We start from the raw sequence: 26085 nt of genomic DNA on the forward strand, positions 1-26085 counted from the left end.
GGTCATAGTCTATGTTTGATAAAAATTTTGTGGTGGGACCACAATGGGCTCAAGAGATATAATGAATTATGATGTGGTATGTGGTGGAATTTGCAGGCTATTATTGCTGTATTACAGTGTATACCTCCAATAACCACTCACAACAAGGCCATGCCAAGTTTGTCTTACAGAGTGAAGGTGTCTAGGTACATTGAAACCTGTATTAGTGACCACCTGTATTAGTGACCACCTGTATTGAAAGGCCACCTATATGCAGCAGTTAAATTATACTTCTTTAATGTATAGCACAAAAGCATCAACCCTTTCTAGCAAATCCAAAAATGGTCCTTATTAGACAGGTTGACTATAAATTATAGATCTGACCACCATGTGTCCCTAAACATCATGTAAATGTTGTACCATCTCTTCACAAGTACCTTCTTTATTAAGTTGAATCCCACTGTAGTGGATTTAGCCATATTTAAGTTCCGTATGTGGCTGCATAGATACATACAACAGGACTCCTCAGAAGGGATACCTGGATACCTTGATAACCAGGATGCCTGTTTATACAATGTACTCCCACTCTAGCGGTGCACATACATTAGGACCAAGATACTTCTGTAGCTTCTGTAATATGAGCACTTTATTATGGTCCTAACAATGGAGGGGTTTTACCATATATGTACATGCATTAATTGTACCTCAATGTGTGAAATTAATTACTACATTACTTTACATTCATGACCACTTTGAAGATCAAGTCATAAATTCATACACATACTCACGTAGGAAGTAAACATGTTGACCACATATTTACCATTTACCTGTACTGATCTTCAAAAACGTGAACACAAAATACTTTGAAAAACCATTAATTTTAGTAATTACAGTACTATAAATCACGCATTGAGGTGCAAGCAAGTGTTAATAAAAACTCTTGGTACAAGTAATGCATCTACTATATACAGTGTAACTCTTCTATTCCCTGGACCATTGATAAAGTGTTCATTTTTGAGAAACCACAGACTTGTCTTGGGTCCAAAATGTACGTACAATTATAAAGTGAGATCATGAGGCTATCAAGGTACCCAGATATCCTTTTTGAGGAGGTCTGTTGTACCTATGCAGCCATGTACGTAACTTGAATAGTGTAGAGTGGGGATATGTATGTAAGTGCACTACGGCAAGATTTTAACTGAAGAGATGGTACAACATTTAATGTGTTTATGGACGCATGATGATCTCATTTATAGTCAACCTGTCTAATAAGAACCATTTTTGGATTTGCTAGAAAAGATTGATGCTTTGGTGCTATACAATAAGATCCAATTAAAGTATAAATTAGCTGCAGCTTATAGATGGTCTTTCAATACAGGTGGTCATTAATACAGGTTCCAATGTACCTAGACACTTTCACTCTGTAAGAAAAACTTGGCATGGCCTTGTTGTGAGTGGTTATTGGAGGTGCACACTCCAATACAGCAATATAGACTGCAAACTCCTCCGCATACCACAACATAATTCATTATATCTCTTGAGCCCATTGTGGTCCCACCACAAAATTTTTATCAAACATAGACTATGACCCAATCATTATTCACAAAAGAATTTGAAAAATTTCAAGCAGCATTTTTCAAAATGTAAAGGATTAAAGTTTTCAATGAAGTACTTTTGAACCAAAATTAAGTAGATATCCCATAATTTAGGGATCACTGGAAAGGTAAATCAACAGTCTTCCATCAGTTAAAACTGTGTTTAAAAATATTTACATAGTACAAAGTTGCAGTTGATTTTGTAACCAGAGATGGACCAAATTTTCATGAAATATTCAAAATATTTGTGGTCATAAATCAGAAAATATGGAATGTATGGAGCTAAAAATTTGCATGAGTGATAAGCACCATAGGTACTACAAACACACCAAGTTTTGTCAAAATCCGAGAGGTGACCCTAAATTCCTTGTTGATTTGACATGGAATGACCCATATAGTAGCTATGGCATCTTAACTCTCCCAGGGATTTGACAAAAAAAATTTTACACTAGCTATTTGATTAAAAATCACCTTATAATTCAACCTTTAGACATAGGTTACTTTTTGCATTGTTTTCAAATCCTATAACTACTACATACAGTTTACATAGTTCTTTTTTAGTTTACAAAATTATTTATTTCAAGATCTCAATAATTTCTCTCAATTTGCTTCCAGATTCAATCTTGTCAACGTAGCTATTCCTTAGGGGAGTCTCAGATCCTTCAGTCTTTGCCTCCATTGGTATTTTGCTACAGAAGCCCTCTCTTTGCTTTAACTGTTCAGTGGCATAGCCAGGAAAAATTTTTTACCGAGGCAAAGTTTATACATTGACCTAATTGAGAGGGTCTGCTTCTGACTCAATTGATTCACAAACACTTTCAAGCATGGATAGTACAGCATTTGCAGGTTGACTCTCTGGTTGGATGGAAGAAACTGTTTCAGAAGACTCCAGCTTAGTTAATGCTACAGTATACCATGCTTCAGTTATTAGACTAGTTTAATTGTACTCAACACACAAAAAACTGACTATATCATTTGAGTGGTCAGATACTTTTATTGATCTGATGTGATATTTTAAGTCAGAGATTATCTCTTTTAACTGCATGTGCTAAGCATGTCAAGCTAAGGAGTCTCGGTGCATGCTCCCTCAAGGAAAATTTTGAAATAATATGCTTTGACTTGGCATGTGGAGGTTTTTGATTGTAACCGCATGCTAATGCATGATATGCATGATCAATTAGCTCAATGCGATGCCATGCAGTTGACTCATTGGAACTTTTGAAAAGTAATTTAAAGACAATTAACATAAATTTAGATGATATAGACCAAGCAGTGTAATGAGAACAGTGGCTATAATCTGTACTGAATGCTCTATACTGAATGCTCTATTAGAGTATATTACGATGACTGCTCTATTAGAGTATCTCGATTTTTTCATACAAATTCAAGTAGCTGAAAAGTGGTCCAACCAATTGTCACCATGGGTTCTTCCCTGCTTAGTACTACAGCCATATATTCTATTATGTCAGTGTGGTACAGTTATGTTGTTTAGTAATGTTAGAGTAAAAAATTCGGGGTGCCAAAACTCAGTCTTGCTCAGCCTGAATTGTTGAGCATTTTTTACCGAGACAGCTGCCTCGGTTGCCTCAATGGTAGCTACACCACTGCTGTTGGACAATCAGGACAATTTAAAATGCAAAATAGCTGCTAGCTACACACTTCATACATTAACAAAAAAATTTTGTTCATGCAGTTATATGTATTAATATCCTCCCGGCCCTCCCAGTTTCTGATTTTAGGTTTAGCTAGTTGCCACTGGTCTCTAGCCTTGTTTACAAGCTGGCCAGTGGCCTGGAATTCTGATCATGAGGTACTGGAGTGTTACCAGTGGCTTGTATCAGTGGCATGGCTGTGGTATAAATGTGTAGTGTATTATTCAGGATTTATTTTGAAAAGTCAACTTCAATGGTGCATGTGTGAGTTTCAAAAAGTTTTGAACATTAGTAATACTGTGGATGAGTTTCAAAAATTCGATGACACTTAAGTATCACATGAGGTCACATGATCTCTGAGAGTACCAGGAGTTACTTATTAATGCCTGTAACCTATTCAAAGACTGCATTAAGTGTAGGATGTTTATCCAGGTGAGCATTTGGTAAATAATGCAGGGTATATGGCTTTACATCGAGTAAGTTATGGCTCTACTATCAGAAAATTGTAAATTTTGGATTGGTTAACTCCTTAGGAGTTTAAAATGAAGTCAAGGGACTCCAGCTTCCCTTGTGCTTTGCCTGTGGATGTTTGCACAAATTTGGATATACAGTCTGCATGTATTGTGCTTTATCAGTATCTGAATTATGTTTGATGAACCAGTGTGGTCAATAACTAAAATTGGTCCAGCCAAATTAATGCTTAACCAAAAATCTTTAAATCTTTTGTTACAAAATAATCATGAAAATTATGTGAGTTTACTGGTCTGCAAACTTCAATTAAGATTTCTGTCAAATGTCTATCCATCAATGCTTCAAAGTGAAGGTCAAGAATGAAATGGGGCAGAAATTTTAGAGTTGTATACGCTTGTGTATTTATTATTATGCATGATAAATAGATAGCCACACCAATACACTACACATTTGCATCACAGCCATGTCACTGATTTGCTTAGGTTGCTTTGCATGAGTGGATGTCTAGAGATGTGTGCCAGCCATTGGGAACACTCCTTGCAATGCCACTGGTCTGTTTAAACATGAGAGACTAGAGACATGAACATCTTTGAACAGTTGCCTAAGTGTTTTCTACGTACATTTTTTAATTTCAGTGGCACATGTACAGGTGGTCTTGAGAGCCAACTATTAAGGCTGGAGACACCTTGGCCATTGATGTGTGTAGATTGACAGTTTTCCCAAAATTATAATTAGGTGACACAGTAGCAAAAATGTAAGGAGTCTCAAACTCACCCTTGTGAGCTTTTATAGATGTACAGTAGCTATTTGAGATTGAGATACTTTAACATAGCAGTCATTGATTACTCTAATAGTTATACTCCTACTAATACTCAACTGCTTCTAAGAAGGGCTCAAACCTTCCCCTCGTCTTTCATTGCCTGTGCTTAAGAAATGGTAATACTTGTAGTTTACTGACTACCTAGTAACTAGTAATTTTGAAAAGTGCTTTAACATCTCTAGCACTACTGAATTTCTATGAAATATGATTATAGTGCAACTATAATACCTGCATGTGTTAGATACTGTTGCAGTATCAAAGCTGAAGTTTTTTGGTGTGAATGTAATTATGCTCTCTAGTGTAAATATCAAAAGTGGTGTGACCACTTTTATAGCCATACTCAATAGACCTGTGCTGATTATGCCAGCACAATTAAAGGCATAATAGGTAGGCAAAAGCATTGAGCTGGTGTAATGATCTTCAGTCAAAGGAACTCGATGGTGGACTCAAAGAGTGAAGGGTGATGTTACCACTCCCCATCTGTCAAACCAAAGAAACATGTCTTAAAGATCTAAGATAACAGTCATTATAATACCAGCACAATTTTTGTACAATGGTTATCTGATGTGAATCTCCACTTATTTTGTGTAATAAAATGGGCAAACACAGTAACAATCAGATTTATAAAGCTATACAGTATATGTGGATGGAAGAGTGGCTTAAGATTGAAATACTCTTATATATGTCACCGCATGCAGTGGCGGATTAAAGTGGGAGACTTTAAACAAGATCGAGATATACTCTAATAGAGCAGTCAGACAAACAATCTAATAGAACAGTCACCACATGTAATCATACAGTCAGTATGGTATAGTACTGTATATTAGGGTTCATGGAGATTTGGGTATTCCTGGCCAAAAATATTGTCCTCCTGGTGCCTTGGTAGTATTGGTTAGGCATAACAAAACTGAAACTATGGCTTCAGTGCAACCCCTAAATACCTCCAATAGATTTGTATTCAATAAAATTTTCTATTGATTAATTGATTATTTACTGCCTGCCTGCCTGCCTGCCTGCCTGCCTGCCTGCCTGCCTGCCTGCCTGCCTGCCTGCCTGCCTGCCTGCCTGATGTTGTCAGGCAAGCATAACTTGATAACAGCTAAGGCTACGGGCTTGATTTTTTCACTGTTTGACGTTGCTTTGTCCAAAGACGTGCCAACTGCAGTACATACAATACACACATCATGGACTTATCTTTGTCCTCCTTTGTTTCCCATTTCTTTTTGCTGACAGCCCAAGATATCGATTTGTGGTAGTACGATGCATGGCTTCCCGTAAATGGGTATGATTATGATTGTGATAATTGGAAGACAGCAAAATGCTGATTACATCCAATGAAAAAAAAGAGATAAAAATGGTTTGGGGATATCATCTGTATAATTATATCTTCTGGCCGATCTGTGGTGACTGGATTGATATCAGTGCTTCTAATACTGTTCTTCATTTGTAATGGGCTGAAAATACTACTGAAACTTCACTTGCGAGGCAGTAATTGATAGTTGCTTGAATTGTCCGTCATTATTTGTGGTGACTGAATTGATTGCAGAGACACTTCTATATAACTGTTCTTCATTTGTAGCACTGTATAATGGACTGATCATGAACATAGTTGAAAGCAAAACGTAACGGAGACTTCACTTTTGAGTTAGTATTTAATACCCGGGGCGAGCATTCAAATGAAAAGTTTATGCCGGCACCATCCTTCCTTTTGATGTGCAGTATGTGGGGAGTCACTAGTCATAAAAATGTTGCAAAAAAAGTAAACAAACAAGTCATATAAGGAAATTTTAAGTATGATTAGGGATCATAGAAAAAGTATAGGAAACAGGGAGGTCTGCAGCGGCTATACTGTAGTGAACGCTTAATCCCTAATTCATGATCAGTCATGGGTATATAGACTGGATTAGGGATTAATATTCACTAATATATCTGCAGGTGTAGGCGACATCCTTGTTTCCCTACTTTTTCCTATTTTCCTGTATACTTGTGCTACTAAGAATCCTCCACAATAATATATTGGAGAGCACCTAGCATATTTGGGGCATAATGAGACACAACTGTGCAAGATTAGAACCTCGATTAGAGCACAACGGGGAAATGTGTGGAGCATTGCTCTCTTCAAAAGCATCAGGACTATTATAGCTATACTCATATATGTGACTGGGCCTGCAAAAACAGGGCCTGCGAAAACAGGTCATGTGGGCACACAAAATTTGCCTTTTTGTTTACACTTTCTTCACTCATAATTTTTCACTCCATTATACTATGGCCACACAATTTTCAGCCGTACTCAAACAAATAACTGGCTTCATTATACAATTATGCAAGTTACAGAATGCACAGAGTTTATTCCTGTACCGAGATAATTTATGACCTGTTATGTGACGGGATGCAGTTTGTGCCCATATGCCCTTTTTTGTAGGCGCGGTCACATATATCAAATGGAGTTACTGTGTTTACAACCATTGTAAATATTTCTGCAAGCCACTGTTGTGTACTAAATTTATATTCTACAGTGGTACATACCATAATACATAAGTGAGCTAGTAAAAAAATGGATTGCATGACTTTTAAATACCCAATTTTAACTGTTGAAGACAATGTGAAAACCACAGACGAGAGACAACACACAAGGTATAACAGTGAAAATCAAACCCATTCATAGTCTGAATATAGTAAGTATTTTAGCTGTGTTTGCCTGTAGGCATCAATCAGTTAGTCTGTCAATCAGCCAGAAATCCCACTAAATAAAATAAAACTATATGTAGCAACTTATTGTAAAATTTTGGGCTTGATTACACCTAACCAATACTGCCTAGGCACCATGAAGGTATATTTCTGATCAGTGTTTTTAAGGGAAACTGCACACCTTTATGTTTCCTGCTATACAGTATACACTGTATGCTGTTACAGTACTGTACGATTATCGGATTGATTTGTTCAAGTGTATGTACATTTAATTAATGATGATAAGACACAAGATACATTGTATTCAACATAAATATTAAATAAGTTGCACAACAAAATCAAATTCAAGTGTACAAAGATTAATACATTAACCAGCAAAATATGAATGCATAAATGTGACACAATAATTACGTACAAATTTTCATATCATTTTACATTTAAAATTGTATATTATTATTAAATCCGGTCCTCACTCAAAAATCTTTAGCAATGATTCTTCAGAATCAAAATCAAAATTTTTGCTTTGCATGCTGGACCGCATATCACTAACTTTGTTGAATTTTTTGTGTGTCCATTTTTCAATAAAGTTATATTTCGACAGTATCATATTTTTCATCTTTGAATTACACCCATGCATTATAATGTGATGTATAATGATGAGAGTGAAATGAAGGGCAGCTAGAGTAACCATTATATTAATGACAATCTTATTTGTATTATCATGGCCATAGAGAGAAAAGATGTACATGACTTGTAGGTTTAAAATATACAGCAGTTCACTGATGTTGTTTATTGCCTTCTTGTATGGGTTAAAATATCCCTGCAATGCTAAAATCACTGCTAGTAATATTAAACCAACAGCTAGGTTAATGTCTTCATTGATTGAAGAAATACTGAAGAATACTGCCCTAATGCAAAGTTGTGAGCCAGCCCAGTAACAATGGTTATCCTTAAATGGTCCACGGAAAGCATCTAGTAGAGGTTTAAATTTGTTTATAAGTTTAAAATGTTGAAGCCTGCTGAAAAGTAAAACTGTCGTTAAAAATAATTGTATAAGGAGTATACAAATACATACAATGAAGAATGTGATAAGTTTTCCATCACTTAATGTTACATTGGCATCGATGGACCAAACAATCGTAGTGTGCTCCTTAGGTATGTGGGTAATTGTAGAGTAAGAGAACAAAGCATAGGATACCGCTGAAAGTATTTTGGTGTAGGATAAAAGGAAGAGTGTAGCAAGTACTGGTAGTGCTCTACGTGCAGTAAGCCTCTGTATTGTAGTGGAGTAACGGCATGCAACGATGAGTGAAGTAGCAATGAAGATGAGGTAAAAGGGAAATGCTAATTGTAACCACATCTTAGCATAGTCATCCATACCATTGTAGAAACATGTTTGAATACCCAAATCAAGATTAGCTAGTGAAAGGAATGTGTAGGCTGGTGTGAATTTGTTTAATCTGGGAAAGAACACTGAAGTGTTGATACTGATGATGTTAACATATAATATAAATGCATTGATAGTTCCATCAGTTACTGTGAGGTTGAGAATAAAGAGTAGTAAGACCAACACAAGACCTGCTATTGCAATGGGTACAATTAGAAACAGGTAGATATTTGAACATTGTTGACAGTGAGAGGAACCAAATACAGTACTGAGACCTTGTTGACACTGTCCACACAATATACCAGATCTGCTAAACTGACACTGTGAGTTAGGAGTGGAGAAGTTAAGATGTGATGAGTAAGGTAAGCAGTAGTGGAATGGACAATGCAGTGAAAGATAGAAGGAATTATAAGAATGGTTGTTTAGGATTGGCAGTATCCAAGCATAAGGAGGGCGTATAATGGTCTGATCATTGATATCACACATGATGTTAAACTTATGTAAAATTTGGTGGCACTGACATGTTCTATTGATCTTAATGAAACCAGCTGGACAAGGCAATTCTTTGATGTAATAAACATCCACGTTGTCAACACCATCACGTGACCCTTTCAAGAAAAGCTCACACCAGTTATGTTTTGGAAAAGTAATAGTATATGTAAGTTTGTAGCAACTTTTGCTTTTAGCAATTTGTATCATCTCAGTAGTGTTAGCTACAACACAAGCAGTTGGCAGTGCTTCATTAACATTTTGAATAGCTGTTATTAATGTATCGAAATTGGGAAAGCCTCGGATTTCTAGTGCATCTATGTAAATACTTACTTCCATTGTTTCTCCAGCAAATATAGGATGTAGGAAATTTGTGTAGCAGTCATGTGTGGTATTTTCACTGCAAGAGCACAGCTTTTTCTTTGGAACTAGTGTTTGTGGCATATCAAATACTCCTGAACTGTTGATGTACTTTATGAACTTATTGTTCACTTCCAGTGGCATTGAAGCATTAAAAGCTGATTGTTGTAACCATTTGCAGTGAGACAGCGGAACACCCTTGAATGCATACTCATATGACTCATAGTAAATGTTGTTTTCAAACACTATGGAGATATGAAAGTTTTGATATTCATTGTCTAGTCTTGTGTTACTTAAATATTGAAAGTAACAGGGTGGATATTGATCCATTGCAGCTTCAGGTGGTGCTAAAAAGAAATTTGTAAAATTACTTTGTCTGATACTAATGGTGGCATATTTGTATACAAAAATAGTATGTTCGATGTGACGGTGTTCCAAAATAGCAATACCTTTAATCATAACAAATTCTATGTGGCTAAAACACACCAAAATACTTTTTCTTAATTTTATAACACTATGAGAATTGTTGATCCTATGAAACGCAACATTGCCTTTAAGATTTAGCATGGCATCAGATAGGCTAATGAGGCTTTGATGTTTACAACCAATATTTGATGAAAACTTTGTGTTGTACACGGTAATATTAACACGTATTCGGGTCCATAATCCATATGCTGATGGTTTTTTCTGAAGTAGCATTGGATAATTGTTATGCTGAAATGTACAATTGTCAATTAGCACAACTGGACCAAACAATGCATACTCTATGGCAACCAGTCCATCCAAACCACATTCTCTTTTGTTATTTTCAAAATCACAATTGTAAAAATGTGCTGTACCAGTTTGACTAACTGCATTTGCGTAAATATCAGTTGCTTTGATCACAACTACAGTTACACTATTATTTAGAAATCTGCAATGCTTAAATAGAAAGTTGCTTGTTTCTTTTGTATTAGCAAATATTGCAGTAGTATTTTTGAGATTTTGAAAAGTAGAGTTCAAGATTTGAAACTTTACACTCTGCTGCTGGTAGAAATTGAGTATCACTCTATACTGAAACACACTACTGACACAATTAATGTGATAGTGGTCTATTGAAAAGCTTTGATTCTCTGTATTCACTGTAGTGTCATTATAAATAATCTCTAAGACATTATTACTGATATAGGAGAAAAATGAGTGTCCCAAGATGTTGATGCCAACTATACCATATGAGTTATGGCTCTCCTCTATCACTACATGTCTCAGTTGAACATTTGTGCATTGTTTGATCAAGACTGTAACATTGTTATATTCATTACCCAAGCAGCCTCTAACTGTTATATTAGTTACTATCAAGTTAGTAATATTAGTCATTACAATACCAACTGATGAGTTACACTGGATGACTGTGTCTGGTGTTGTACCATTAGTTGTACTACCAATGAGTGAAATGTTGTGAACATTTTGTATGATGAGATCAGTGTGAAGGTGGTGTAGTCCTGGTAGGAAGAGTAGTTGAGTGTTAGAGGTGAAGTATTTGGTGGTATTGAGCAGGTAGTGTTGTAGGTTATGACAATGATGACATGTAGTGTTAGGGTAGTAGTGATCATCAGGTGTCACATTGTAGACAGAACCAGCCGCGAGTTGTAGCCAAACCAACAGCATTGGTAACTTCATTATATATAAGTACCTACAGGTACACATATGCACACACACATGCACTTGACCATTGTGACTTTAGTACCATACAGTAATGTGACTCTTACAATATGAACACTGCAGGTATATGCAAGTACTTAGTGTACATATACAGTATGTTTGTGTAATTATGTAGATAATAGTACATTTGCATCCATAAAAGTAAACAATGCGTTTGAATAAAGGGAGAACACATTAATTATTATTAGTTGTGATAATTATTTCTATTGCAATTGTGTTACCAGTACACACACATTCAAGTATACTAATGAGCTCAGACCTTTATAGGTTCATTGTCACTAAGCAGATAAGTTATATCATTTATTACCCAGTATTGATGCAACAGATTTCTGTACTCACCTGTTGTATTGCATTGGTGACTGGATAGAACTGCATGTAGTCAAGTATAATACACTTTATGCTGTTGTATTTATACTTATGTTTACTGGCCATTGGTATTGACAGTAACTTATTTGTTTGTTAGATAGTACGTAGTTGTTTGCACATTGTGTAATCAATAAAACAAATGAACAATAACTGAATAGTTGTTGTTTGTTAATAACTATATTGAATAAAGCATTAATAATGATGTTGTTTTGTTTATTTACTTTCAATTTCTGCTCTGTAACAATGGATCGCATGTAGAAAATGCATTATGTCATTTATGGTATTGTTCAAGATTGTTTTTAATGAAACTAAAACTAATAAAATTACAGCCATAATAATGTGCTTATTGCCTTACTTATTATGTATCAGGGGTTATGGGAATGTTGGTTTTAGTGGAAATACTTGAAAGCTTGATTTCTTAATATAATTCTTATCTTGAGTTCATTTTATTTATAAGCAGCATAAAGTAGTTGTAACATTAGATGCAATAAAAGTATGAGTGCTTAAATCTGACAGTACAATTAACAAGAATAAGTATGTGACGATGACAGACTTTTAATATCTTGCAACTACCAGAATTTATGGGCTGTCTATAACTACAAGTAATGTGCATGCTGATACATTGTTAACTCATTAGAAATAAACATGGTTTGTAATTTCACATCAAACAATGTCACTTTTCTCTGGAATAATTTAGTTACAGTACTATTCCATATGGACCTACTAGCAGGCTATATACATTTTGTAATTGCAGACAAACATAATTTTGTATTGGCTGAATATTATGTTTAGCTATAAAATTGTACCAACTACTGTTGTGCATTTAATACCTGCACATAACGTAGCTGTGCTTGTGTAAGTACAGTAGTTGTCAGATGAATAGGCTTTGTTCACTGTCAGTGTTTCTTCTCATGATCAGTACACCAGTAATGCCACTGTTTTTTGGTTTATCTGAACTTCTTAACATAGATGAACTACAGTAGCATTACACTCCATATTGACATGATCATAAGTAATGTATTTTATGTTTTTGAGCTAGCGCTAAGCTTGATCAAACACCGTTGCATACATTACCCAAGCAGCTCCTAACTGTTATATTAGACAAGTACACGAAAAAATTTGGAATTTTCAACTAGAGTAGGGACGACAGTACATTGATAAAAAGTACTGAAACAAGTGCACAGGGGTAGTGAACAATACTAAAATACAGTTAAATAATAAGACGTGTTATATCCCTGCTGTGCATTTCCATTATGGCATCTTAAGCACAGTAGGGATATAACACATCTTATTATTTAACTGTATTTTAGTATTGTTCACTACCCCTGTGCACTTGTTTCAGTACTTTTTATTAATGTACTGTCGTCCCTACTCTAGTTGAAAATTCCAAATGTTTTCGTGTACTTGTTTGTTAACTTTTTAAATAAATAATTTTATCATAGCTGGTGACCCCACGCATACCGCATCTGAAAAGGCACTGCGTGCCCCAGCTATATCAATTATCGTGTGAAAAGTGAAGTTACCATTACACTTCGTTGTCAGCTATGTTCAACCCGTTACACAGCATTTTAATCAAGAACTTGTTGAAAGAATTTCGGGTCGATCTGAAAGCTTGTTTGGGTTTAGTTTTACCTCACCAATACTGCCTCATTGTTGTAAGGGAAAATTGAGGCTGATGTTTGGGTGATATTATTTTGTGGGCCACGCCTACTCCTTTGTGGTCCCTACTATACAGTTACTATTGTACTGTATGATAAGCCGTACTCTACCTTTTACACATTCGTTAGCTATAACTTTGTTAACAATGATGTTACCAAATAAGCTATGCTTTCTTTGTACCTGTCATAGGTTAGCTATACAGTACACATTGATCATTGTAGTGGGAATATGATGGAACACAATAAGTAATTGTTGCACATAAGGACGATGCTGCTGGAGCGACTGACAACTGACAAGAAATTGTGACAAAACATAATATGCAGGGTTTCTATGAGATTATGCACTTAATACATTATTATTCATGCATTGAATTAGAAGTTTTGTATATGCATTTTACACTTAATAGTGTTAACAGCTTTAGATAGTCATTTGACTATTCCAATCATGTATGTATATGGTTTTGCTGACTTGTGTAGACAATAGTAAGCACATGCAAGGATACATAAAGAAGTGTTAATACTGTAATAGTGAAGAATGTGTTAGTCGCAAAGAAATGCGTTTAGAAACGCAAGCAGTTAAACCTAGCTGCTAAACAACAAACGCACTAATACTAAACAAGATAACAAGATGTCTTACGCGTGTATCTTGTCGACGACGTACGATAGGTCCTGTATAAACCAAACGTCAAATCACAAACGTATTCTAAAAGTTTGGTGCGATAACACGTGTATTCACAATGATTATGGAAGCCCTATTGATATGGAAGCCCTATTGATATGGAAGCCCTACTGATGAGCAATGGCCACGATAAAGAAGAATCAAAGGAAAATCAGTAAGCAATAGTGCATACATTGTAGGATATTTAAAATACTAAAAGTTTCATCTCCATGAAATTCGAAGCATTTCCGCCAAAGAAGTAAGGCTGTAGCTGTAGCTAATTGTCCGCTATGCTTGACTTAACGCATCAGGCAGGCAGGCAGGCAGGCAGGCAGGCAGGCAGGCAGGCAGGCAGGCAGGCAGGCAGGCAGGCAGGCAGGCAGGCAGGCAGGCAGGCAGGCAGGCAGGCAGGCAGGCAGGCAGGCAGGCAGGCAGGCAGGCAGGCAGGCAGGCAGGCAGGCAGGCAGGCAGGCAGGCAGGCAGGCAGGCAGGCAGGCAGGCAGGCAGGCAGGCAGGCAGGCAGGCAGGCAGGCAGGCAGGCAGGCAGGCAGGCAGGCAGGCAGGCAGGCAGGCAGGCAGGCAGGCAGGCAGGCAGGCAGGCAGGCAGGCAGGCAGGCAGGCAGGCAGGCAGGCAGGCAGGCAGGCAGGCAGGCAGGCAGGCAGGCAGGCAGGCAGGCAGGCAGGCAGGCAGGCAGGCAGGCAGGCAGGCAGGCAGGCAGGCAGGCAGGCAGGCAGGCAGGCAGGCAGGCAGGCAGGCAGGCAGGCAGGCAGGCAGGCAGGCAGGCAGGCAGGCAGGCAGGCAGGCAGGCAGGCAGGCAGGCAGGCAGGCAGGCAGGCAGGCAGGCAGGCAGGCAGGCAGGCAGGCAGGCAGGCAGGCAGGCAGGCAGGCAGGCAGGCAGGCAGGCAGGCAGGCAGGCAGGCAGGCAGGCAGGCAGGCAGGCAGGCAGGCAGGCAGGCAGGCAGGCAGGCAGGCAGGCAGGCAGGCAGGCAGGCAGGCAGGCAGGCAGGCAGGCAGGCAGGCAGGCAGGCAGGCAGGCAGGCAGGCAGGCAGGCAGGCAGGCAGGCAGGCAGGCAGGCAGGCAGGCAGGCAGGCAGGCAGGCAGGCAGGCAGGCAGGCAGGCAGGCAGGCAGGCAGGCAGGCAGGCAGGCAGGCAGGCAGGCAGGCAGGCAGGCAGGCAGGCAGGCAGGCAGGCAGGCAGGCAGGCAGGCAGGCAGGCAGGCAGGCAGGCAGGCAGGCAGGCAGGCAGGCAGGCAGGCAGGCAGGCAGGCAGGCAGGCAGGCAGGCAGGCAGGCAGGCAGGCAGGCAGGCAGGCAGGCAGGCAGGCAGGCAGGCAGGCAGGCAGGCAGGCAGGCAGGCAGGCAGGCAGGCAGGCAGGCAGGCAGGCAGGCAGGCAGGCAGGCAGGCAGGCAGGCAGGCAGGCAGGCAGGCAGGCAGGCAGGCAGGCAGGCAGGCAGGCAGGCAGGCAGGCAGGCAGGCAGGCAGGCAGGCAGGCAGGCAGGCAGGCAGGCAGGCAGGCAGGCAGGCAGGCAGGCAGGCAGGCAGGCAGGCAGGCAGGCAGGCAGGCAGGCAGGCAGGCAGGCAGGCAGGCAGTAGAAAATGCGCGAAAATATATATGTTTTAAAATTTCGTAGCACCTAATCGAAAATGCTTCTGGTCACTCTGAAGGAATGTTTGGGCTTGGTTATACCTGACCAATACTGTCAAGTGGCCGTAAAGGGTTTGCAAAGATGATTTTAGCTTGATTTATCTTCGTAGACCACGCCCACATCTTCGTTGTCCCTACCATACAGTACTATCGTACTGTATGATGCTATCAAGCTAGTAATATTAACCATTACAATACGAACTGATGAGCTACACTGGTTGACTGTGTCTGGTGTTGTACCATTAGTTGTACTATCAATGAGTGAAATGATGTGAACATTTTGTATGACGAGATCAGTGTGAAGGTGATGTAGTCCTTGTAGGTAGAGTAGTTGAGTGTTAGAGGTGAAGTATTTGGTGGTATTGAGTAGGTAGTGTTGTAGGTTATGAATTTGGATAGTAGTAATTATCAGGTATCTGATTGTAGACAGAACCAGCCACAAGTTGTAACCAAATCAATAGCAGTGGTAACGCTTTAGTTTACCTACAAGTACATTGGTTAAAATATAATCATTATATTCCACAGTTTTAAACTTATTTGCGCTGGCAGTATTGTCACTTATTGTGTACTTTACAATCATGCAAGAACATATGCACGTATGTGCATACATAAAATCTCCCAAACCTCCCAACTTTGATCACCTATAACTCTTGCTTTAAATGAGTTTATATAAAATAAGTAACTATAACTAATCTTAATAACTACTTACTCCTGGCCACTAGTACTGGATGCCAGTGGACCTTCAGCATACACTAGATTTTAAGCACTACTAATGTTTATACTGAACATATCTTGCTGTATGTATATGCTGTAAAGCAAATAATAAATAAATATTGAAAACAGCAAGGGCCCCCCTCCAACTTTAAAACAAGATGCTCTAATAATAAGGTGCACAGTCAGTCAAACGTTCTAATAAAGCAGTCACCACATGTAACACTATTAATTAAGAATCTTTCACAGTTGCTGAGCATATACTATCTGCAGCGCCATTCCATGGGAACTTTTACAATAATATATTATCTGCACCTTAAATCTGCTCCTGCCTCCTGAGTTTCCACAAAGTAATTTCTGCAAAGGAGACTATTACTAAAGTGAACAATGAGCACTTTAGATATAATAAACAATAGCTGAATGTTGCTGCTGTGTGTTGTCTGTTTAGTGTCAATTTCTTCTTTACAAGGAAAAGATATAGACTAGTGTAAAAAAATTTAAAACATGGGAATAGAGATTGCTGAAAAAAGTAAAGAAACAATACTCAAACACCCAGCATGTAAAACACACAGAGATTTCTTTTTGGACTAAATGGATATGGTAGAAAATAAGAAAAAAACAGTAGTTTCTCTATAAATTAAGGGCAGATAAGAACTGAGAATGCTTCTGTATAAATGTTTATTTGAGTCCAAATAGGGACTCTTGTTTCTTTACTTTTTTCAGCGATCTATATTCCCATGTTAGAATTTAAAAAAAATTATTTTTACACCACTTTGTTTACTTTTTAAACCAGGCGCGTGCCCACAGCCGGCCTTCGACCGGCTGTAGGCGCGGCCGGTTGTGGGCGCGCACCTGGTTTATTATTATTATTTGTTTTTTACTGTGCAGAAATCACAAATGATTATAACACACAAATATAATTACTTAAGTTGTTACAAAAATTATCTAGGGAAGGGGAATTAACTATATAGGGGGGAAGGGGGTTCCAAAGTTTAATTGCAGAGGGGAAAAAGGAAAATTTATACGAGTCAATGTTTGTCGTCAGTTTCCTGTAGTATCCTGTTCTTAATCACGAATCATTAGGGGTAAAGTACTCTTTGGGGATATCAATAAGATCATTAATAATTTTATACATCATTATAAGTTTAGCTTTCTCTCTTCTTTGTTGTAAAAGAGGTAAGTTAAGTGTGCTTAGCATGTTAGTAACACTAGAGTAACTTGAAAATTCATTTAGGCAAAATCTGGTCGCTCTTCTCTGTACTGCTTCAATTCTATTAATATTATTTAAGGTATGGGGATCCCATACAGATGATGCATATTCAAGCACTGGCCTGACCATGCTTCTGTAGCAGTTACATTTCACAGTGCTTGGACAGTGGCACAGGTTTCTGTAAATAAAGGCATTGATTTGGTTAGCTTTATTGGTGATTGTTTGGATATGGTCATTGAAGGTAAGCTTGTTGTCGATGGTTACCCCTAGATATTTGGCAGATGGAACTTCCTTAATGGGAGAATTTTCAATATAATACATGTGCAAGATAGGATTGCGTTGGTTTGTTACTATCAGGAACTCACATTTCAGGATATTGAATGTCATCTTCTATTTGTTGGCCCATTGAGCAAGTAGGTCTAAGTCCTGTTGTAAGCTTAAGCAGTCAGCAACTGATGTTATTCAAGAATACAACAATACGCATACATACCCATACATACCCATACATACCCATACCCATACCCATACATACCCATACATACCCATACATACCCATACCCATACATACCCATACCCATACCCATACATAGTCATACATACCCATACCCATACCCATACATACCCATACATACCCATACCCATACCCATACCCATACCCATACCCATACATACCCATACCCATACCCATACCCATACCCATACATACCCATACCCATACCCATACCCATACCCATACATACCCATACCCATACATACCCATACCCATACCCATACCCATACATACCCATACCCATACCCATACCCATACCCATACATACCCATACCCATACCCATACATACCCATAGCAAGTATATACTCACATTTTGCTCTAGCCCAGTGAGAAAAAAAAATTAATAATAATAAGAAGAAGCTCACAATGGTAAATTCCAGTTCTTTAAAAAGTACTTTTATAAAGTCCTTTTGACTTCATATTTGCTAGTGGACGTAAATTTCTTCCAAATTAACTTCTAAGGCTTCTTTTGAGGTTGGAAAGGGTTTCTAAGGTGATGTTTAGTTGAGTGTTCTACTAGGATTTTGGAAAAAAACATAGGCGGTCTCTATTATGAACCACTACCGTGGTTCATGATAGGTAGTGGTTCATGATGCTGTCTGTTACTTGTGGTATTCTACATAAAACTTGTTCATTTCTAATGTAATTTTTACCACTAAATGAAGTTTTGAATAAGATGTGTGTAAACAGCCTATAGTGTTGTTCTAGTACTTTAGTTTATAGTTTAAGTCAGTAACATTCTGGTATATTTTAGTTCTAGTATATACAGTAACTCCAGTTAATAATTGTAATTATACTGTACTAGACTAAATATCAACCGTAATATAGTTCCTAGTAAGTGTTTCAGATGCCATTCCCAGTTTGCAATAACCGGTGTTAGTAAACCATGTCATAAAAAATTAATACCTTTGTCCCAGAAGAAATTAAAATATATATTTTCACAGGAGTTGGGTTTATACAGATACCTCTGCCATTTAACTTAGGTCGTCTGCTTATAATTACAAAATGCTCCTTTGTCAATTTCTAATTGGGATTGGATTAGTTGCTTCAAAAAAGTAACTAACTAATTTTACTTGTTACCATTCCCCATGTTACTTAGCTACAGTAACCATAGTATTTAAGTTAATAGTTACTTTCATATGCTTGTCTTATTACCTTTCATAAAACATTAGCTTGAGTATTCCACTCAGATATACCCTACCAAGGAAAGAATATAATTTGCACTTCACCAAAATTAATATTAGTTACTTACAAGCAAAGTCTTAATTCAGTTCTGTTTCAACTATGTTTTACAGCCTGAATCATTGAGTACAACAGTACACAGAATGTGTCCACTTAATTTGGCTATACCATATGTGGTTAAAACTTAATATTGTACATGTTTGGTTAACATGATACTATAAGCAAATACATACCCATCACATAGCGGCATGCTTTCCTACACAAACCGTCCTTCCAGCACACTGAGCTCTATGGACATTACCACTTGTGAGATACCAAGACACCACATTTTTTACCAGGTGTACAAATGTACAAGTATGTACATGATATTTGACACAAACTAGGACTACGAAGGTGGGATGCAGAGTTACGCATGCCAGATGGGTAGGGTGTGCTATCATTGCAGTGCATAAGTTGCAACAATATTGATCACAATAAGCATGACATTTATGAGCAACGCACAATGATCACTGCTTACAATTGACAACATTCATATTAAGTGACAAATATCAGTCGCAACAAATATCGGTAGCAGCAGACGCCACAGTCATGTTATACAGAACAAACATTGATTGTAGTGGAACAGCAGTCACAACAACAAGTACTACATTCATATGCAACAAATCAGTCACAACAAGTATCGGTTGCAACAAATGTAACATTCATACACCACAACCATCCATACACCACAAAATTTGATTGCAACAAAACCTCGGCCACAATATTCATATATACATCACAAGTGTTGGTTGCAACTACAGATACCACATTCCTACACAACAGCATGCAACAACACACAATACGTGACTTAAAACTATAAAAGGATGATTGAAATATGACAGCTGATTATTCAGCAGGATGACCTTTTTACTATGGCATTTCATTCATTTGCTTTGCATTATGGTGCAGAGCCACCACTACTTTAGAATTGATTGTCATGATGCAATGTTCAATAGTTTGCATGGAGCTCTGAAGTAACCACATGGACAACTCAGTCTATTTTCTGCTTCACATTACAAGTACCTCCATCATAACCAGATAGATTTGTTAGCTAAGATAAAATTATGTTTCTGCATACTAGTACTACTGCATACATCTTTTCTTGAATCTTGAGCTGCCTTGTATGCTGTCTATTCATGTGGCTCTCTATCATTTTATCTAAGAGTTGCATGGTGGTACAATTGCATTCTGTGTATAATTAAGGCAATGAGAGGGGGTTGTAATCAATTACAGCAGTATTCATGACATGCAGTAGCTGAATATACCTTTAAAGCTCAAAAAATGCTTACAAACGCATGATAGGTTTCTAGATCATCAGTGTAATTATGTCACATATAAAGTCAGAAGTGCACCAAAGATATAAACTGTTTTAATATTTGTACTGCTGTTACAGTATGCTTAGCTACAATAAGATTGTCATGGTGCCTTAAGTTTAAGGGTACACAGCTAAGTCAAAAGTTAGACTTACTGTACTTTAAAGAAGCCAAAGGATGCACTGCTTTCCTTACCCCTATACTTTTATCATGCAGGATAGGGTAACTTTGGAAAAGAAAGTTAGACAATGAAGTTAGATTAATACTGTTAGTAACAGCAGGTGTGGATGCCATTCTAGGGTCATACTCCGAGGAATATTTTTGGAATATAGAACAGTATGGTTTCACCATGTTTTACAGCGATAAATCATTAGCTACAGCTTTTAAAATGAGATTTATAATTATGTATAATATATCTGTTAGTGGTTAACTGTTCTATTAAAGTATTTATTAAGATGTTTGCTACAAGCAGTAACCGGAGTGTGGTATCCCTTCTAAAAATGGTCAAAATGCTTCTTTAGACAAAAAATTGATGCTATTATCTGCTTCGTAATGATTTCTTCAAAATTTCATGTTGAGCTGTATCTTACTGCAATGTCTATAGATTATGAGATGTCAGTCATTACCTACTAGATTGTCGTAAATTTTGCAATCTATTGAGTTTCTATGTCAAGATTCTGATTGTCTGCTACGTTACAGTATAATACAGCTTTCTAACCTATATCGGGTCTTAGTGAGATAGCTGTAACAATAATATTGCATTTACTAAAGTTAGTACTACTGCATTCACAGTCATTGGATTATACAATATGCTTGTGTGTTATATTATGTTCATATACTGTATATGTAGTTCAGGAAGTATCAATGAAGCTAGTAACTCTGACCCACTAGTGGCTCCTGGAATTGATCATAATGATGTGTAACTTCAGGAATTCTATCGCGTGTTAAATTTTCAAGTTCAAACTGTTGCACTTGCTGTATACGCAATAAACTATTAAGACATCTTGTTACTTTGTTGATATTTAGCATCATCATTTGCCTGATTACACCACCATGCATGTATGTGATGATGTGATAGAGGACAATAAACATGAAGTGAACTGCAGCCATTGTAATCATTAGATTGAGGATAATACTTGTAACACTTTCTCTACCATAAAGTGAAATTGTGTACATCACTTGAAGATTGAGGATGAGTACTAGCTCTTGGTAATTTTTTACAGCATTTTTGAATGGATGTACAGTACCATGATAGCCTGCCAGGATACTGAGTAGTATTATGCCAATAGTAAGGTTGGTGTCTTTGTCCAGTGATGATATTCCAAAAACGACAATCCTTAATAAGAGCTGCACACCGGCCCAGTAATAGAATTTTATTTTGTATGGTCCTTGATAAGCATCCAGCAGTGGTCTAAACTTATTGATGTATTGAAATCTTGAAAATGTTCTTGTGAACAGTAAGATAACATTGAATGGTATTAACATTAAAAACAGGATTAAACATGTAATATATAGTGCAATAAATTTAACTCCAAGCAGTGTAATATTGGCATCAACAGACCAAATGAGTTGTAGTGTAGTCTGTTCATTGGGAAGGTGAATGATTGTGGAGTAAGAGAACAAGACACTGGAAATTACAAGAAGTACTTTAGTATAGGACAATAGGAAGAGTGTAGCAAGTACTGGTAGTGCTCTACGTGCAGTGAGCCTCTGTATTGTAGTGGAGTAACGACTTGTTATGATGAGTGATGTAGCAATGAAGATGAGGTAGAAGGGAAATGCTAATTGTAACCACATCTTAGCATAGTCATCCATACCATTGTAGAAACATGTTTGAATACCCAAGTCAAGATTAGCTAGTGAAATGAAGATGTACGCTGGTGTAAATTTATTTAATTGGGGAAAGAACACTGGAATGTTAATACTGATGATATTAACATATAATATAAATGCACTGATAGTTCCATCAGTTACTGTGAGGTTGAGAATAAAGAGTAGTATGACTAATACAAGACCTGCTATTGCAATGGGTACAATTAGAAACAGGTAGATATTTGAACATTGTTGACAGTGAGGGGATCCAAATACAGTGCTGAGACCTTGTTGACACTGTCCACACAATATACCAGATCTGTTAAACTGACACTGTGAGTTAGGAGTGGAGAAGTTAAGTTGTGACGAGTGAGGTAGACAGTAGTGGAATGGACACTGTAAAGAAATTTTGTAAACATAACGTTTGCCGTGACGGATAGGCAACACCCAGACTTGAGAAGGACGAATTATTACTTGATTGTCAATGTCACATTTTATATTAAATCGTTTTAGGAATGGATAGCACTGACATCTGCCATCAAGTTTAATGAAGCCAGCTGGACAAGGTCTTTGATTGATGTAATAAATATCCACCTTCTCACTTCCATCACTATATGATTTAAGAAAAAGTTCACACCAGTTTTCATTAGGAAAGGAGACTGAATACTGCAGGGAATTGCAAGTGTGACTTTTAGCAGTTTGTACAGTATAGTTAGTTACAACACAAGCAGTTGGTGGTAACCAATCTACATCATTTACAATTGTGATGATTATGTTGGGAGATTCAAAGCCAGTGATATTATTAACATCCATATAAAGGCGTAGTGTCATTGTTTGACCAGGGTATATAGGATCAAGTATATCTTTGTAACAATCATATGATGTGTTAGTATTGCAATAGCATATGGTTTTCTTTTGAGATAGTTGTGGTAATGAATCAAATGTCCCAGAACTATTAATGTACTTTATAACTTTTTTGTTTACTTCCAGTGGCATTGCAGTGTTGAGTGCTGACTGTGGTAACCATCTGCAGTGAGTAATGCGAAGATTGTTATAAGCATGTTGTGCTGATGTTACATCATTGTTTTCAAAAATGATAGAATATTTTGGGGTGCTGTATTCATTATCTAATTGTATTTCATTTAGATACTGAATAAAACAAGGCGGGTATGGATTTATAATTGGATTAAAACTTTGTACAGTGGCAAATCTTATAAACTTATTGTGGCTGATATTAAAGGTGAAATTCTCTTTAACAAATAAAAGTAACTGATAGTGACGATATTCCAGTATTGAATTAGCATTTATCATTGCAAACTCAATGTGATTGATGCATGTGATATTACTTGTTCTAAGATAAATTACATTTGTAAGATTGCTGCTTATGTTATAGAACACTACAGGACCTATCAAATGGAGTTCAACGTTAGACAATTTGATATACTCTATCCAGCAATCCAGCTTGGCCGATGAAAATGTTGTGTTAGCAATTATGACTTTGAGACTGGAAAATGCCAACCTAAAACGATTATGTCTTTTATAAATTACTCTATAATTGTTGTTGTGAAAGTTACAATTGGTGATAAGTACAACTGAAGGACCAAACGTACTGATTTTGATTATTGATTCACCACAACGACCTCTACCAACGTAATTGTGCAAAAAATGACACATGTCAAACTGAATAATGTCTTTGTAATGCTGGTCAAAATAACCATCTATTACTCGAATATCAATTAAACTTCCATAATTCTTAATAAATTGGCAGGATTTAATGAGAACACTGTTTTGTTTTCTACCTCCATTTCCTAAAGTGATTATAATAGCCTTTGACCTGCCTGTGGCATTTGTCAATCCTTGAAATGTTGAATACAGTAATTTAAGATTCACTTTGTAAGATTTTTGGAAGAGATCAAATGTAATTTTACATTTATTAACATCACCATTACTTCCATTATTGTGATAATGATCAACTGAAAGATTATTTATTTCTTTATCCACTGTAATGTCATTGTAGGCAATCATTATTGCAATGTTTTTGATGTAGGAGAATTGTGAGTACCCAAAATGTTGATGCCAACTATACCATATGAGTTATGGCTCTCCTCTATCACTACATGTCTCAGTTGAACATTTGTACATTGCTTGATCAAGACTGTAGCATTGTTATATTCATTACCCAAGCAGTTCCTAACTGTTATATTAGTTACTATCAAGTTAGTAATATTAGTCATTACAATACCAACTGATGAGTTACACTGGATGACTGTGTCTGGTGTTGTAGCATTAGCTGTACTACCTGTGAGTGAAATATTGTGAAAATTCTGTATGATGAGATCAGTGTGAAGGTGATGTAGTCCTGGTAGGAAGAGTAGTTGAGTGTTGGAGGTGAAGTATTTGGTGGTATTTAGGAGGTAGTGTTGTAGGTTATGACAATGATGGCATGTAGCATTAGGATAGTAGCAATCATCAGGTGTCACATTGTATACAGAACCAGCCACAATTTGTAACCACATCAACAGCAGTGGTAACATTATTGTGTACCTACAAGTACAATCGTTAACACATAATTATTAATTGTGCATGCAGTATCATCTCTTATTTTCTAACAATCATTCTAATACCACACATATATGCACATTTATGTAGCTATTACATTACTACTTTATTTTTGCATTCACTAAAGTAAACAATGTATTTAAATATTTAGTTGGCAGGATATTAATTTTGCCTGCTGTAGAAAAATAACAGTAGACTTGCTACTGATACCATATAAATTGATTGGCTTGCAAATGTTCAGCCTAGAAGTTCATGCCCACTGGCTCACTTTTAAACCAACACTCTCCTCCTGCAGTGCTCAATACTAGTACCTTTCTATACTGTATATACTCACCCTTTGCAGTGCACTGTTAAATGGGCAGAGCTCAATTTAGTAATGTTATTGTCATCCTCTATTGTATTTATAGTAGCTAACAGGTTGTTGAAACCAATAAAAGATAATAATAAATGCTGTTCAGACAGAGGGTGTTCCACAAAGTAATTTTTACAAAGGAGATCATTATTAAAGAGAACAGTGAACAATAAACAATAGCTGGATGTTATTAACTATTATGCTGTTGTATTTGTCTGGTTAGTTTTAATTTCTTCTTTACAAGGAAAAGATATATAGTTACCTTTACTTGTGGTATTGCAGTTAAAGCTTATGTATGTCTAATGAAAGTGAAACCTCTAAATGAACTTTTTGATTAATAGATGTGTGTACACACACTACTAGACACACCCTATGAAATGCCTATAATGTCTCCATGAAATTACCATAAAATTTCATGGGAATTTTATGGATTGAACCCCATGAAATTTAACGTTTCATGGATACCTAAACCCATGGGGTGCCCGTGAAATATTTATGCAATAAAAAATCAATCCATGAAATTTTGATGCCATGAAATAACTATTTCAGGTGCCATAAAAAGCCCTGAAAATGGTATGGAATGATAACACCACTGTAGGATTGCGTGTATTATGCCAGCATAATTTGAGAATAATTGGTCACCAATTTTGTGAGAATATAATAGGGTGATTAAAGGCATGTATATAATTTCTTGTTTGTTTGTTTGTTTGTTTGTTTTTTGTTTTTTTTTGCATTATGTAAATATATTTGCAGTTTGTGTTGTGTGTTGTTATTATTTGTTTGGGGGTGTTCTTATAGGCTCTTTAGCCTTTTTACTCTCTCCCTGTGAATTTTCACAAATTAAAAAAAATAAAATAAAATACAAAATAATAAAGGCATAATATTA

At 37.1% G+C, this 26085-nt stretch overlaps 2 protein-coding genes across 2 annotated transcripts; both read right to left on the bottom strand.

Annotated features, from left to right (window-relative positions):
- Nucleotides 1–7487: 7487 nt before the first annotated feature.
- LOC136253013 (uncharacterized) lies at nt 7488–11562 on the bottom strand. The gene is made up of 2 exons (XM_066045599.1): nt 11482–11562; nt 7488–11113 (listed from the first exon to the last, which is right to left on the bottom strand). Exons 1-2 carry the CDS (start codon nt 11493–11495, stop codon nt 7675–7677), a joined length of 3453 nt encoding a protein of 1150 aa, XP_065901671.1. The 5' UTR covers nt 11496–11562; the 3' UTR covers nt 7488–7674.
- Nucleotides 11563–21215: 9653 nt separating this feature from the next.
- Nucleotides 21216–25210, bottom strand: LOC136254558 (uncharacterized). Its single transcript, XM_066047294.1, has 2 exons — nt 25182–25210; nt 21216–24832 (listed from the first exon to the last, which is right to left on the bottom strand). The coding sequence occupies exon 2, from the start codon at nt 24311–24313 to the stop codon at nt 21347–21349; it is 2967 nt and encodes a 988-aa protein (XP_065903366.1). The 5' UTR covers nt 24314–24832; nt 25182–25210; the 3' UTR covers nt 21216–21346.
- Between the last annotated feature and the right edge of the window lie 875 nt (nt 25211–26085).

This window comes from Dysidea avara, chromosome 4 (assembly GCF_963678975.1).
Source record: "Dysidea avara chromosome 4, odDysAvar1.4, whole genome shotgun sequence".
Classification (NCBI taxonomy): Eukaryota; Metazoa; Porifera; class Demospongiae; order Dictyoceratida; family Dysideidae; genus Dysidea; species Dysidea avara.